General features: G+C 33.4%; 2 protein-coding genes and 3 non-coding genes across 5 annotated transcripts; 2 read left to right on the top strand and 3 right to left on the bottom strand.

Annotated features, from left to right (window-relative positions):
* Positions 1 to 1,132: 1,132 nt before the first annotated feature.
* Positions 1,133 to 1,219, bottom strand: LOC147390166 (small nucleolar RNA snoR77Y). The gene has a single exon (XR_015170348.1). It is a non-coding gene; the product is annotated as a small nucleolar RNA snoR77Y (small nucleolar RNA).
* Positions 1,220 to 1,297: 78 nt separating this feature from the next.
* On the bottom strand, positions 1,298 to 1,447 carry LOC147390165 (small nucleolar RNA snoR2/U65). The gene has a single exon (XR_015170374.1). It is a non-coding gene; the product is annotated as a small nucleolar RNA snoR2/U65 (small nucleolar RNA).
* A 201-nt stretch (positions 1,448 to 1,648) lies between these two features.
* On the bottom strand, positions 1,649 to 1,712 carry LOC147390164 (small nucleolar RNA U49). The gene has a single exon (XR_015170375.1). It is a non-coding gene; the product is annotated as a small nucleolar RNA U49 (small nucleolar RNA).
* A 3,842-nt stretch (positions 1,713 to 5,554) lies between these two features.
* LOC147390163 (glucan endo-1,3-beta-glucosidase 12-like) lies at positions 5,555 to 7,584 on the top strand. Its single transcript, XM_086457912.1, has 3 exons — positions 5,555 to 5,712; positions 5,801 to 7,102; positions 7,323 to 7,584. Exons 1-3 carry the CDS (start codon positions 5,625 to 5,627, stop codon positions 7,355 to 7,357), a joined length of 1,425 nt encoding a protein of 474 aa, XP_086314038.1. The 5' UTR covers positions 5,555 to 5,624; the 3' UTR covers positions 7,358 to 7,584.
* Positions 7,585 to 12,281: 4,697 nt separating this feature from the next.
* LOC147390162 (uncharacterized) lies at positions 12,282 to 13,677 on the top strand. The gene is made up of 2 exons (XM_086417401.1): positions 12,282 to 12,625; positions 12,900 to 13,677. Exon 2 carries the CDS (start codon positions 12,957 to 12,959, stop codon positions 13,500 to 13,502), a length of 546 nt encoding a protein of 181 aa, XP_086273527.1. The 5' UTR covers positions 12,282 to 12,625; positions 12,900 to 12,956; the 3' UTR covers positions 13,503 to 13,677.
* Positions 13,678 to 16,536: the final 2,859 nt, after the last annotated feature.

Below are 16,536 nucleotides of genomic sequence, written 5' to 3'. Positions count from 1 at the left end.
TACCCTTATTTTTAAACCATTATTTCAATACATAAACCATAACACTTGTAAACCTTATTAGCAATTCGAAAAATGACGAAGATTCGATTCGTGAAAAATTCAAGTTCTATTTGATATTATCCATTTCATGTCAAAAATTCAACCATATGATAGTGATGGTAATAATGATAATTGTGATAATGATGACATTAAGGTCATTTTTTCATTTATAATTTTAAAAGAAAATCAAATTCAATAAATAAATCATCAATTTGAAAAATTAAAATGTAATTTCAAATAAATATAAAGGGTAATGTCATTCTTTTCTTAAAAATAAAAGAGACATTTGTAAAAATGTGACCTAAATAATTTTCAAAATTGAATATGTTACACGTTATAAAGGTTAGAGTAACATTTTTTCCATGAAAGAGATTGCTAACAAAGCTTGTAATACAAGCTCCTTTGAACATGAATTAAATTAATAAAGAATGGATTGTGAACTTTACTAAATTTCCCAATTACATTTCCACCACAACCACAAAATGTATAAAACACGCTCACCCCCTAATCCTTCTCCTTGAAACCTTTTTAACTTGTAATGTCGTGGCAATTCCTCTCACTAATTTACCAATCGAATCTTGAATCCACATATTCATGGTAAACAGTTCTTGTGATGGATTTATTACTTGGAAATTTTGGATCATTAGAGAGAAAGATTCATACCATTGGCACAGATTCTTGAATAAGTATTTTCATAGTTTCTGTAGTTTTTATCAATATTTCGAGTTAAAATATAGGGAAGACTCATGAGAGGTCAGAATTGAAAATACAGAATATTTTAAAAAGTATTTCTCCATTTCTCTCCAAATCTCTATACTTTTCTAAGAGAGAAAGTCTTCCTTTTTTTTTTTCTCTTAAAATTTCCATCCAAAGAAGAGAAAAGGAGACTGATTTTAAGCTCTTTATTAATAGATTCTTAAAAATAGGAAATAAATTGATTTGGGGATATTGGGTTAACAGCCCATTTTATCATTTTTGCAAAATCAAAATTATTCGATCTACTTTTCGAAACCAAAAACGATTAATCAGAGAATTTTATTAAAAAGGAATTAGAACATAATTTAATACAAAAAAAATTAAAAAAAGAAATGTATAGAAGCCTCAGAAAGCCAGTATTTTTTAATCATTAAAATGAACTTCAGTCGGTAATTCCAACTTAAAGATATTTCCTCATTGGCTTCTTCAATAAATAAATAAATAATCTATAAATATCAAAATTAAAAAAATAAATAAAAATAAAAATAAAAACCATTAAAAAAAATGTAATCGCAAAAACCGGCTCCGTGGATGAACGGTAGATATCAATCCACAGGTTCCTATCAAAATGCGAAACAATGAATCATTGTAGATCCGATGTAGCATCTACGGTCAATGCTTTATTTTGCTACCGCTGACGTGGCATCGGATCATAAAAATAATTTTAATTTAATTTGAAAAAAAAAAAAGAAAAGAAAAAGAGGTGAAATCAGAGAAACGAAAACCCTCAGAGACCCGTTTAAAATCACACACACACAGCGGGCCCAATGAACCCAGCCAACGAACCCTAAGAAATCGAATCGAAATCGACACGAATCTAGAGGGAGTAACGTCGGGTGATGGGAACAAAGGATGCGCCGCTGCTGTTTAAAGTGTCATACGGCACTTCCTATCAAGGGATTGCTTCCTCATTGGGATTTTTCACTCTGTTTCTATACTTCAAACACACATACATACCCTCCAAGATCAAAAACCCTAAACCCTAACTCTAACCCTAATAAGGGTTTTAAAAATTGAAAAACGATCCACTTGAAACTGCAATTGGAAGAACAGATGTGTGGAAATGGGTTTCCTTCACACACACATACCCTCTAAGATCAAAAACCCTAATCCCTAATCAGGGTTTTAAAAATTGAAAAACGATACACTCGAAACTGCGATGGGAAGAAAAGAGGCGTGGAAAAGGGTTTATATAGACAAGTTGGAAAAAAAAAAACCCTAACCCTAGTTTTGAGACTTGAAGGAACGTAGTATTATTTCATGATGCGGCGCCCTGTGAAACTTCATGCATCTTCCACTAAGATTGCAAGAATTAAAGACATGGAAAACAAACATTGGTCCATTTTAGATGGACCTGCCCATGAAGAAATAACAACTATTAGGGCTGTCAAGGGTTGATTTGGGCTGGGCTTTGTTGAACACCAATCAGGCCCTATATAGACGAACTCTATACTATCCATCCTATTGGGCCTGAGTCCACTAATTCAGAACCGTTAGCCCAATCCTAACACTCTCAGATCAAACAAAAATGATTAAAAAATGACTAATTATAATCTGACTTGAAAATTTTCACTCAGATATGTACTTGGTCGACGTGGCAAGTGCTTCGTGGTGTTTCGAACACTTGACCCCTCCTTCTAGAGGAACTCATCAAGGTTCAGCTAGCCACTAGGCTAACCCCTTGGGGTTGTTTGAGAACTGATATAATTGTACAAAAGGAAATGTATTTTATAAGACAATAAGAACTTACTTTCTAAATATCCATATATAACACTCATTTAATAAGGATTTACGACTCTCTCTCTCTCTTCCTCTACCTATAACCTATGAGGTAAGAATTCTAACTTCTTATAAAGTGATGAGATCGATATCACTCCTCGACTTTGATACAAGAAAACACATGGTGACCACGATGATGCGCCATCCAGTCCAAACTCATTCCAAATTGATCGAAAATAAGTGTTCGAGTTCACCACGAAACATTAAAGTTATAGTTAACTCTCACTGTCAACTTTCACGAGTAATTCCCTTCATAATGTATTAAAAATGTTCAAAATTAGGTAGAGGTTTACCTTTATAGGCAAGCTATCACATGAATAACTTGAAGTTTTTTTCTTTTTATTTTTCATGTTTCGAGATTACACATCTTGAGGTGGCACATGCAATGTGCACACTTAAGAGTTGCAGACTAGCTCTGTGTTTTAAAAATCGGATTGGTCGGTCGAACTAGGTTGGACCAAACCTAAAGGCTTCTACAGTTCGACTCAATCGAAAAATCCAATTTCAAAAAACAAACCATTTTGGGTAATTTTTAATATACCCCTCGACAATTTGGCGAATATTTGAGATGGCCCTTACGTTCTAAAATTGATGGCATGCCCCTTTTGGCTCAAGATCTTATCTATAAACTAATGGAAAATTGATTTAACTTAGTAAGATTTCAATTGTTAGATTACATGGATTGTCATGTTGGGAAAATAACACTACAATCCTTTAAAATCCAACCCTGGAAAAAATTTAAAATAAAACTTAAAAATATATATTTATTTAAGGCTCTGTCCATGCTTTGAAAATGAACCTTAAATTTCAATTTCAAATATCTAATCATGAAAAATTATCTTTATATTTTATATTATTAAATTCTTGAAAATCTTGTAATCTACTTCTCTATGGCATTGGATCATGTTTTTGAAGTTGAAGTAACTTGATTTTGAAAAAATAAATAAATAAATACTTATTTAATATTTCATTTTTTTTTATCCAATCGGTTTGACCCACCAGTTTAGATTGAACCGGTCAGTCATATGGGTCAGCAACTGATCCAATCCACAAAGCTAAAATTGCTATTATGTAAAGTTTGGTTATCTACAAGAATACATGTCCAATTGCCAAAAAAAATTTCCGAATTGGTGACCCTCCAACTGAACCTTATCAACCAACTAACCATCTATCAGATTGACAGATACCTTATCTCGAGGTGCTATGAGTCCACTGTAGAGTAAACAAATCCAACGGTTATAGATGCACAAACAGTGGGACCCATCCAACGGCGGGAACAACGACTAATCTCTCAACATTTTCATCTGTCAGCCAACCCAATTATTGAGGTAGCCGTTGTATCGTACATCATCGTTTGGAAGTACAGACAAATATATATATCAAACTCTCACCAACCCAACATTTAGTGATAATTAAATTATATTCCTGCTCTCAAACTAGCCGTTGAAAATGGTAAAATAGTTAATTACTTGAATGGCTTAGATGGTTTATATAATAGAAAAAGTGTATATTATCCTTACTACGGTAGTAAGGATTTCACCGTCTCTAAGGCTCCTTGGACTCATCTTGTGTAGTCGAAAGTATGATTTGATGTTTCAGGATTGTAGACGACAAAATTCTATAAACTTTGAAAAAAAAAAATCTAAAAATTTTAAATTTTAAATAGTTGAAATTCAATTTTAAATTTGGGAATTATCCGTAGCTGTCCATTTTCACAATTGATTGTTTTTTTTTTTTTTTTTTTTCATGATAATTTGATGCTCTTTTCTTAAACACTCTCTGACCTAACAATTCACAGAATCATAAATCTTTGTCTTTGTGTATCTTGAAGAAAATATTATACAATTCTATGAAGAGAGTCAACAAAAAATGTCAATCAGATAAGTCGACGGTAAACATCTAAGAGTTGTTAAGATGGCCAAAATCATGCCTCACCGAGCTGAGATCTTTAATCCCCCCTCTCCATTTTTTATTTTTTTTTTTAAAGGGTGGGGGTTGAGAGAAACCAATTTTCACCAATCAGGTTGACTTACATGTGGACCTACATCCTATAAAAACGTGACATGTGGCAATATGGATCATGAGATCATCTGGTAATTTCAAGTACATGGACGGCTTAGATCATCCTATGTGTGAAATCTACTCAAAAGTCCATCCCATAAGTGGGCTCAAGGAACGTATACGTCACTGCTGGTGGAAATCTAGTCAAAAGCCCATCTACCCCACTCATGTTATTTTCTTTCCTATTTTTATAAAATATTAGTTTTAAACGTATGGCTGAGATGGTAGGCTATTGTGTAGAGATTCCCAATCGAATGAATCTCAATGAATCTATAATGATCCCCAGAAAACGCGTGTTTTTTCTTCACATCTTAGCCGTACAAATGACGCACATAACCGAAGTCGTCTGAGTTTGAAGAGTAAAATCCTGTCGAATGACGTTGGATACTGGGTGTGCAACGATCGCCTGAAAAAACATAGCGATTCTCATTAGTAACTGATGTCTAAAAAATCAACACAAATCTCTAGAAACCTACTATTCACTTCCATCTGATCTGCTTCAGTGGATAATAAATGTCCAACATCGTTACACCCAAGAAAATTCCTTAAGAAAACGGGGTTTGTTCCGGATTCTACCACTGTGGCGATGAACAGGGAGGTGGTCAGGTGCATCTTCAGTAGTAAAAAATTTGCTGTACCCATTGAAAAGAACAGCAAATTTTAATCATTCCTCGGAAAATGTAAATTTTCATCATCCTTCACTCGAAGCATAATCACTAATCAGTTCTTTTGGGTTCACATGCCACGAGTCATTTAAGTAGGTGTGGTTGTTGAAAATTTGATGTTTCTTTTCTGGAGCAAAACGTTTTCTATTACCATTTTCTCCCGTTAGAACAGCCACATGGGCCCACCACACCCCTCAATTAGTTCAACATCACATCCTCTCTCTTCTCCCACTCGCTCCATTAAAAACCGTCCCACCACCCATATTTCTCAAACAGAGTCTATAAAAACAACAAAACAGAGAACATTTCATCTCTCTCATATATATGCTCTGTTTCTATCGTAATCAGAGAATGGAGCATCTCACCACCATTTCTTACTTCCTCTTAATCCTCTCAATCTCTTCTTTTGCAGGTAAAAATTGAATCTTTATTCTTTATTTTTCTTATTTTTTTCTCTCCATAATCTCATTGTGATTAATATGTTTTTATGACATTTGCAGATGCGGGTTCAATTGCAGTAAACTATGGACGAATCGCAAATGACCTTCCTCCAGCAGAGAAGGTAGTCGAGCTGCTCAAATCACAAGGACTCGACCGAGTCAAACTCTACGACACAGATTCAAATGTCCTCAAAGCTTTCTCTGGTTCAGGAATCAAAGTCGTCGTAGCTTTACCCAACGAGCTTCTCTCCTCTGTCGCAAACCAACAATCCTTCGCCAATAATTGGGTTCAGAAAAACATTAATTCTTTCTACCCATCAACCCAAATCATTGCGATTGCAGTAGGGAATGAAGTCTTTGTCGACCCAAACAACACAACTAAATTCCTTGTTTCCGCCATGAAAAACGTTCACACAGCACTCGTCCAATACAAACTAGACTCCGCCATCAAAATCTCTTCCCCAATCGCGCTCAGCGCTCTTCAAACCTCATATCCAGCTTCATCCGGTTCGTTCAAATCCGAATTAATCGAACCGGTAATCAAACCAATGTTGGATTTTCTCACCCAAACCGGTTCATACCTCATGGTTAACGCCTACCCATTCTTCGCTTACGCAGCAAACGCAGATGTAATCTCTCTCGATTACGCTCTGTTTCGAGCAAACCCAGGTGTTGTCGACTCTGGTAATGGGCTTCGTTATTCAAACCTCTTCGACGCACAAATCGATGCTGTGTTCGCAGCTTTGTCTGCTTTGAACTATAAAGATTTAAAAATCGCTGTAACAGAGACTGGTTGGCCTTCGAAGGGAGACGAGAACGAAACGGGCGCAGGCGAGGAGAACGCAGCAGCCTATAATGGGAACTTGGTGAACAGAATTCTGACAGGTGGCGGAACCCCATTGAGGCCACAGGAAGATCTCGAAGTTTACTTGTTCGCTTTATTTAACGAGAACCAGAAACCAGGACCAACTTCAGAGAGGAACTATGGTCTCTTCTACCCTAACGAACAGAAGGTATACGATATACCTCTTACGAAGGCGGAATTAAACCAGTGGAACGGAAGTAAGACTCAGTCACCGTCGGTCAACGTTAGTGGAAATGGGTCAACGAGTTCTTCGGGACAGACGTGGTGTGTGGCTAATGGGAAGTCAGGGAAGGAGAAGTTACAAGCTGGGCTTGATTATGCTTGTGGAGAAGGAGGAGCTGACTGCCGTTCGATTCAACCTGATGCCACGTGTTACAATCCTAATACGCTTGAGGCCCACGCTTCGTTCGCGTTTAATAGCTATTATCAGAAGAAAGGGCGTGCGACTGGGACGTGTAATTTTGGTGGGGCCGCACACGTCGTCACTCAGCCACCTAGTGCGTATTTTATCATTTCTCTTCCTATTTTTCCTTGGTTTACGATTCGAAAATGCGCATTTTTATAATTATATCATACATATTTGCTAATATGCGCTTATGAAAAATATTATTTTAAAAAAAAAAATTGGTCATTTTAATCTTCAAATCATGATGATCAGGTCTCCTTAGTGGGGTCCATTTATTTATTTATTTTTAACCTTTTTTATTTCTGTTACAGAGTTTGGGAATTGTGAGTTCTCCACGGGAACTTGAAGATAGAAAGATAGAAGACGCGTTTGGTGGTTTAAATTTCATAGGAGTGGTTGATATTAGGTTTTACTTTGTAACTTTTAGGTTACATTGTATTTATTCTTGCATAGCTTTTGTTTCCTTTTCTAGATTAGCTTTTTCAATGAGTTGTTGAGGTTATTGTTGGACATTTATTGAACTTTTATATGTAATTAAATTAAATATAATATTATTTGTAGCCGATTTATTTATATCTTTTGCATGGTTTTTCCCAATCTGTCCATGAACATTTCAAATTCAGATTATTAAAAAATAGGGAGAGACACCCCGATTTCACATAATTTCTTCAAACTTGAAAGAGAAATCAGCCTAATTGGTTAATTTGAGTAGTTTTTTTTCTTCGTGAGAATAGGAAAAAGGTCAATGTTTTGAAGAATGGAATTGATGATCCAACCAAAAAATATTTCAAATTGATGGGACTTTAACTTATACAAATATTTCTTCGTCTTTTTTCTTGTTGTGCATCATACTCTAATGCTCTTTTGTTGAAAATTTGCTGATTTGATTTTGACTAAGACATCTTCCTTCGATCATCTTTTCTTCATCTTGTCATGTTATCCTAACCATTATTGTTACATTGAATCACTCATGAACCATTGCAACATTTTTGTGTATTGGACAAGTTGGTATCCACCATCATAATTACCAATAGTAATCATTGAAATACTATCGAATGTTAAAAATTATCTGAATTCGAATTCAATATCCAAAATTTTTGAATAATATCTAATTTTTGAAATTCGGGTTTTGACTATTCATTAATAGTGCTAATAATTTTGATGTCGTGGCCTCCTAACACCGGTTGTCTTTTATAAACTAATGGAAAATGTCATCATCATCATCATCATAGTCGCTATCATCACGAAGATGTTTACTTTTGAGAAAAATCAAGGGTTTTGAAGTTATTTCCGTGAGCCCATATGAAAATTCCATGACCTAAGGGCATGTTCCAATTTTTAAAGATAAGAGTATCTCAAACATTCGCAAAAACATATCAAAAGAACTAGAAGTTTCTTTCAAGGGATGGCAATGGGTCAGGTCGGATGAAAAAATTCTACAATGATACTAAAAAAAAAAAAAAACAAATTTGACGACGTAGGGAACTTTAGATGAACCTCTCTTTGAAGTTCATTGATCAAATAACATGAATTATTAAGAAGAAAAATATTTATAATAGAAAGTACATGACATTAGACAAAGCTTACATGAGAGTTTGTGATTCTACAATTTATAACTTGCAATTGTGATTTCTTTACATCGCTCTAACTAGTATGCAACAAAAAGGCTCTCAAAATATAGAAAAATTATAAATTGACACGGAACCATAGATCTTGTTCCTCTTGTATCCCAAAGAAAAAGATCTATGGTTCTATGCACTTGCCATGTCAACTGTGAACAAACCAACGTGATAGCGATCACGTTCTCATGACTCCAAAAATATAATGGAAGTTATCAAAGCGAGACAAGCCATGGGCCTATAACCTGAGTGTGATCCTAATAAACATGAATCGAGCCTACTAATACTCTCCAAAGGCCCAAACCTAACTCAAGACAAGCCTAGTTGGTCTAGGACCCAACCCATCGGCAATCCTACCACAAGGGGAGTACAGAGATCCAACCCCAAGAAGTCGTTTAGGCTTTGAGTGGAAGACCCAACCTGTTGGATTAATTAGTTTGACTTAGATAAACCTCATTTCTCTCGATCAACAGTTGTGATTTGGGAAGTTATAAATCATGCACATTGTCTACTCGATCATTACTGCACAACACAAATATCAATGGGAGAAAGTTATAGAATGTCATAGAGACACTAACGAAGCCTGGCAGTGGTTGTCGGGCCTCTTTGGCCGATTAGCACCTCAATACTCTTTAAGGTTATAGCTTATATTAGATCTACAAAAAAAAAAAAAAAATCAATCCTTAAAAAATCGCTTTTTGTTTGATAAAAGTTTTCAAAATTGATGTCCACTAAACTCCTAAATTTTAAATTGAAATCTAACATTTAAAAATTACATTTTTTTTTTCTCAAGTTTTAAATTTTTTTTGCGCTAAATGAATGTGCCATCTCATCGTGTTTTTAGATTCCATATGAGGCACCGTCATCAAAGGTGATTCTATCCATCTCAATCTTCAAACTTTAAGAGCAAAAGAGAATTTTTTGAAGTAGAAGATTATGGAATTTGAAGAGAATGATCAGAGTTAAAAAGGAATAGTGTGAGTTGAATGCAATGAATTGAAGCGAATATTATAATATCAAACATAATTTACTATATGATAATAATAATAATAATAAAAGATTTTAATTCGTGATATACTTCAAAGGGTTAAGTTCTGACTTGCCTAGGGTTGGAACTAGGCAGGCTGACTCGGGCTCATCTCGATTGGCGGACGAGCCTAGGCCAGTTAACTCAATATGCGTTGAACTTGGGTTAAAATAATTCAACTTTGACTTAATTCGGATTGAGCTCAGGTTGAGGACTCGGGCAATCTAGTCAACTTGAACCAAATGCTATATAATAATTTATAAATATTTTATATTAATATATATATTTTTATTTAGTTTCAACATATTTTTTAAATTTATTTCTCACTACATATATTTTTTTACAAGGAACAAAATAATCATTTTTCATTGGACTTATTGTATATGAGTTGCAGGCATACAAAATTTAAAAAGACCTTGCAACTCTCTAAATTATCAAAAAATCCCTAAAATCAAACTTGAGCTTATACATTTAAATTAGGACCTATTGATTGAGACAAACCTCATATGGTTTGGATTTGAACTTTTGTATAGAAAACCAATGATCTAAACAAAGTCAAGTAATACTACATATGAAATGTGGTGTCATACACCCAAATAAATGAGTTTGACCCAAAAACAATCCATAAAATTCTTAAAATTGAATTTTGACGAATTTAGTCTTTAGATTAATCAATCAAAACTCTTTAGTCGGGAGTGTAATGGAAAAGCTAAATTATTTTTAATCTATAAAGACTAAAGCCTCCCTCATTTTGTGAGAATTTGTATCACTTTCTCTTAAAAGACGAAATATCTATATTCAGAGAAGAAGAAACTTCCAAACCCTCCTCCTAGACAAAGTGAAGTTCTTCAAGAGATTTAGACTTAAATCCTTTTTTCAGAAGTCAAGAAATCTTTTTCAATCAATTAAATACTAAACACAGAGAGAATAAATCCACATAAAGACTCTACAGAAGATCAAAGACAATAATGTCACCGTCAAAACAACATTCTCAATTGATCACACGCGAAGTCCGAAAAGAAGAAAGTTACACATATCATCACTATTTTTTTATGTAACTGTTAGTTAGAGGATAATAACAAGATTTGTATCTTCTTTTTTAATCAAAATCAATTAAATCATTTATGTATCTGGAGGTTGGATTGTGAAATTATTAATTGCATGAGTGATCAAAATAAAATTGAACTTCTTCAAATGACCAACCAATCCAAAACTTTGTAACTTGGGAGAACCTGAACTCAACCTAAGTTTAAGGACTCAAATTTGGCTATGAGCTCAAACTCAATGATCAGGTTGAATTGAGCTCGGACTAGGGGCTCCGCCACTTGGGTTGAGCTTGGATTTACCCAACTCATCTAGGTTGGAGCCCAATGCCCACCCAAGTAAAATGGCCATGTGGATTTTGCACCCATGTAAGATCATAATAAATCTGATAATCACTCTGTTATGATGATAAACCTACATTATTTGGATTTGATTCCATCAATGATCACGAAAAATAGGGCCTGCCTACTTTTTAAAGAAAATAATTCATGTTGTGTGGGCCCTACTAAAGACCCCTCCAATCACGCCGACGTCTTGATCACCATTACATGTTATCAATCATTCCTTCTTCTAAAAAGAAAAAGAATTTACCCTAATCAGCATTCGCGTTTCTGTCTTTGGTCAGGGGCAAATTCATTCTTAATATATATATCTATAATTACATACTACCATTGCCCAGTGGCAAAGATATTTCAACTAAGATCCGGGGGTAAATTTGGTATATTTTAAAATTCTTCACTTAATCAGCTTAAATACTACGTGCTGGAACATTGGTTCACGGACCTGCTTTTGACTTTGTTAATTCCAGCAAAAATATTATTTAACACACTAATGATTCCATACATCTGGAGGTCAGTTAATATATTATTAACTGAAGGTCGATCGTTTAATAATTTAGAAATAATTTTTTTTCTCGAGACATGACTGATTTAGAATCAATTTGATAAGATTTAAAAAAAAATTACTTAAAGGTCCCTGGTGGAGGTTTTTTCTTAAATAATCCATGAGTTTTGGATTGTAATGCTGAGTTCACTGTTTTCTAGTCAATATTTTTATTGTCGAACTCTTCACCTTTTATTATTGAATTCAATAATAATTAAATATGATTTAAAAAAGTCTAGTTCATCAATAATTATAGTTGAACTCAAAATATTAATATTATTAAACTTAATGATATTAATTATATTATTGAAGAACTCGACTCATTTTAAGTCATATTTAACTCTTGTCGGGTTTTGACAATATTTTTATAAAAATAAAAATAAATAAATAATATAAAACTAGATATTAAAAAATGGTGAATTCAACACCAAGTGATTGAGAAAAATGGATTATTAAGATATGATCTAAAACATAATCGTATCTAAAGTTAACCAATTGGAACAAATCAGATTTCGGGTCTGATCAGATCCACTGGCCCAAGTAATGATAAGGACTTATCAAAGATTTTGATTTCTAATCTTTATGTCGATGGCATACATTTAGGTAGTATTATATTAACGTACATCATGAATCTTTCAATCTTTAAATATTTAATTTATATAAATTAAGAAAGCTTACATCAAAGCCCAGTAAGAAACGCCACAACTTAGCTTCTCTCTTGTTTTTTTTATCCCAAACTTTCAAAATCTCTCCTTTTAAACTTATTTAAAATGCATCAAAATTGATAGACTAATAAAATATTTTTTTTCTTGAATTTCGATAACAAGAATCTGGTAGAAAGTAGAAACCCCACGTCAACATTTTAGTACCTCTCATTGTTTTTTCTTCAGAGTTTCAAATCTCTCTCTCTCTCTCTCTCATGACGGAGCTGACGAGGAGATCAGAAGACCGGTTTTTGATCCCCAATAATGAAAATCACATTTGACCCATTTTACTGTTTCGCTAGAATTTTAATGGGTTCCCTTCCATTTTCGATTCTCAGGTTTGATTTTTTTCTTCTTCTCTGTTCCCTGTTTTTTGTCGTTTTGCTCATGTTTAATAAATGGTGATGAAGTCTTTGTTCTTGAAAAACTCACGAGATTCCCATGGAAGGACTTTTCTTCCATGCGGGACCCATCATCATGTATGTTTAAATCACCACTGCAATCTTTCCTTCTTTATCAGTTTTTCGATTCTTGATCATTTTGGATTTCTATATTTTTTTATTTAAAAAAAAAATGGGTGAAATCTGTGAATTTTTTTGTTTGGGTTTGCAGGGATCAGTAGAAAGAGAAACAAAAACAAGAACACTGCTGGATTTTCTGAGAGAAGAAATGGACGGTGCAGATAGAGGGAGGAAGAGGTGGAAGAATCTAAAACAACGGTTAGGATTGAAGGGGATTGGGTGTTGTGGGGCCACTTGGAGTTCCAGGGCTACTTCTGGTGTGATGAGTGTAAGTGAAGAAGAGACAACAGGTTTGGGTCAGATTCCAGTGGAGAACAGTGTAGATCCAGCTTGTGTGGGTCAGATACCGGAAGTGGCGTCAGTTATGAACTTGGCTACGGCATTGGCTGCTGAGCGTCATTTCCGGGCGAACCAGGAATGGGAAGGTGATGATGTGGGCCCCACAGGTAGACCATTGAAGGTGTCTTTGATGAGATTGATTGAAGAATCGGACGGTGTTGATGAAGAAAGGGAGAAAGAGAGAGGTGGAGGGAGTGATCTGGTGTGTTGCGTGTGTATGGGGAGAAGAAAGGATGCAGCTTTTATTCCATGTGGGCATACGTTTTGCAGAGTGTGTTCCAGGGAATTGTGGTTGAATAGAGGGACTTGTCCTCTGTGCAACCGTTCTGTCCTCGAGATTCTCGACATCTACTAAAACTTGCCTCGAGATTCAAAACTGAAATTCTTTTGAGTGGTAGGGAGATATTATAGGAGGAAGTTGTCTTGGGATTTTCAATTTCATTTGATATTTGTTTGTATTTGATGATGTTTCCACCGTTTTTCTGCAACATGTATTTTTTTCAAGTGTATGAAAGTCAATCTTTTGATCATTATTTGTCGTTTGGGCCCACCCATTGATGGATCTACACACAAAAAGCAGACTTTCTGATCGTTATTTTCTGGTGTTGTATTTTGGCATTTTTCAACGTGATCTTCAACTTCATTATAGGAAACATATGATGAAAATACTCAATCAATCAATGGTTAGAAATCACTAATCAAGATGATTACTTTTTGTATTTTAAGCGAAGTAACGGGTGAAATTTTCAATGTGAATAGTCCTTTTACATTGAAAATCCTAAAAAAAAAAAAATTAGAAAAGAATCGTGATAATCTGATTCCCCCCTTCTGACATACGCTCGTCACAGAACTGTAGATCATTTACCTCGAGATGCATTAGGCAAAGAATTAAGATTATATGTATCTCGAGACATATGATCTGATGTTCTATAAGAAAAGTCTTGGGGGGTGTCAGAATATCTTTATTCATTAGAAAAAGTGATCGAATAATGGAAGACTAAAACTAATTGAATGCACCCCAACATAAAAAATAAAAATAAAAAGTGTCCTGATAATTTAACACTCTTTTTTCAAACGCACTTTGTACGCTCCCATCACAAAACCTAGGTTTGTCGATGGATAATCAAAATCTGAACCTGAATTCAAATCCGTATCTGAAATTTTTGAAAATTAAATTCGAATTTTGATATTTTTTAACAGTTAGCATTTTGTATTCGGATATCAATAAACTGGATTTGTTTTTAGATATAATAAAATTGTTTTTTAATTATTATTTTTGAATATAAACCAGGGTATTCTCAAGAGTCAAGACCACTCCTCTAGACTTTTAGTAGGCGTTTGGATAGGACTCCTTGGCTACTTCTGACTCTTGCGGGGAGTTAGAAGTCGTTTGGATGCGTTTTGATGAACAACTCCTTCGAAGAGTTACTCCGCGCAAGAGCAAGAATTTACTCTTTGTGAAGAAGTCGAGAAAAACCTATTTCTCAAAACTCATCTTGCGGGGAGTCAAAATCTAACGGTTCGTTTTACCAAAATACCCTTAACTTTATTAATTTTCTATGAAATATTCCTAATTCATTTGCCCTTAAATCAAATGAAAGAAACATTTATTAATATTAAAAAAAAAATTAATTTTGAGTATAATGGATTTAAACACATTATATTAATATTTAATATTTAAAATATTATATTATATTATATTATATTATATAATATTTATAGTTAAACACATTATATTAATATTTAATATTTAAAATATTATATTATATTATATTAATATTTATAGTTAAAATGTAAAAAACAATATAGTTTGAAGGCATATTATGACACTAAAAGACAGTCTGTCAATTTTTTTTTTAAATTTTGAGTATAATGGATTTAAACACATTATATTAATATTTAATATTTAAATATTATATTATATTATATTATATTTATTATATTATATTATATTAATATTTATAGTTAAAATGTCAAAAACAATATAGTTTGAAGGCATATTATGACATTAAAAGACAGTCTGTCAATTTTTTTTTTTAATTTTGAGTATAATGGATTTAAACACATTATATTAATATTTAATATTTAAAATATTATATTATATTATATTAATATCTATAGTTAAAATGTCAAAAACAGTATAGTTTGAAGGCATATTATGACACTAAAAGATAGTCTGTCAATTTTTTTTTAATATTATGTCAAAAACAGTCTGTCAAATTTTTTTAAAATTTTGAGTAAATGGATTTAAACATATTATATTAATATTTATAGTTAAAATGTCAAAAACAATATAGTTTGAAGGCATATTATGACATTAAAAGATAAAAAAACAGTAACTGGTATAATATAAGGGTATTCTAGTCTTTTTTCTAGAAGTCATGAGAAGTCAGTATGGTTCCCAAACAGACTTCCAGCATAAAAGTACTTCTGCCAGTACTTCACAGAGTTGATTGCCAAACGTCCTTTCTACACAGAATTACTTTTCCAGCTCCTCCATAGAGTACTTCAGCTCCTGTTCTTTGGAAGAGTAATTCTGCTCCTGGTATCCAAACAGGCCCTTAAAGTCTTACGCAAGTATTCGATGTGAGGGCAAACAACGACATACTTTTCCAGGTAATTCCTCTCTCTTTCTCTCTCTCCAAATCCATGACTGCCATTAACTCATAAAATCATCTCCTCTCTCCTCGTCAAAAGCCCAACTTTCATTTCCCCCTTCAAAAATTACCTAAAATCTAGTTCAAACTCAAGTCTTTGATCATAAATTTATTCTCATTGGAAGATCAAAACTATCTGGTCATTAAGATAATGATTTCAATTTTTCGATCTTTGGATGTTTGTGGGATCTATTTGATGGTGAAAGTAATGGTTGACACAAAGGGATTTGTAGTCAAAGAATCTAAGAAGCGAAGGAAACAATTGAGAGATTTTCAAAACAAAAAAAAACCCAACGTTTTTTATCATAGAGGGATTTGAATCGGATAACTGATAATTGAATCAATTTCGAATTCAGATGTTGATTATGAGTATTTGTCGATTCGAATTCAGATATCGAAAAAAAATCAAATTCAAATTTATGAAAAAAGAGCATCAGATTATCATTAGTCTTATATATATATAATTGAAATCATTTTTACTTTAAAAAATGTATTCACTCCCTTAAAAAATATATAAGATGGGTAGTCCTTACTCTTTAAAAGAATTAGGGTGATTTATTCTACATATACCTAGAATCAAAACCTAAATAAAACAATGGCTCAGAATTGAGTAAAGTACCTTTGAAATCAAAGCAAATCATATAAATATCCGTAAAATTGATAGTTATTTTTATAATAAAAGATCGAACTTGTAAATCCTACTTGATATAGTTGATGCAAACAATAGATTCT

Source organism: Akebia trifoliata, chromosome 11 (assembly GCF_017979445.1).
Source record: "Akebia trifoliata isolate Shusen 1 chromosome 11, ASM1797944v1, whole genome shotgun sequence".
In the NCBI taxonomy this organism is placed as follows: Eukaryota; Viridiplantae; Streptophyta; class Magnoliopsida; order Ranunculales; family Lardizabalaceae; genus Akebia; species Akebia trifoliata.
This window is presented reverse-complemented; position numbering and strand designations above follow the sequence as displayed.

Coding starts and splice junctions, on each gene's coding strand:
- LOC147390162 (XM_086417401.1), top strand. CDS start 12,957: ATGGACGGTGCAGATAGAGGGAGGAAGAGGTGGAAGAATCTAAAACAA.
- LOC147390163 (XM_086457912.1), top strand. CDS start 5,625: ATGCTCTGTTTCTATCGTAATCAGAGAATGGAGCATCTCACCACCATT. Junction 5,713..5,800: donor CTCAATCTCTTCTTTTGCAG/GTAAAAATTGAA, acceptor TGACATTTGCAG/ATGCGGGTTCAATTGCAGTA. Junction 7,103..7,322: donor CGTCGTCACTCAGCCACCTA/GTGCGTATTTTA, acceptor TTTCTGTTACAG/AGTTTGGGAATTGTGAGTTC.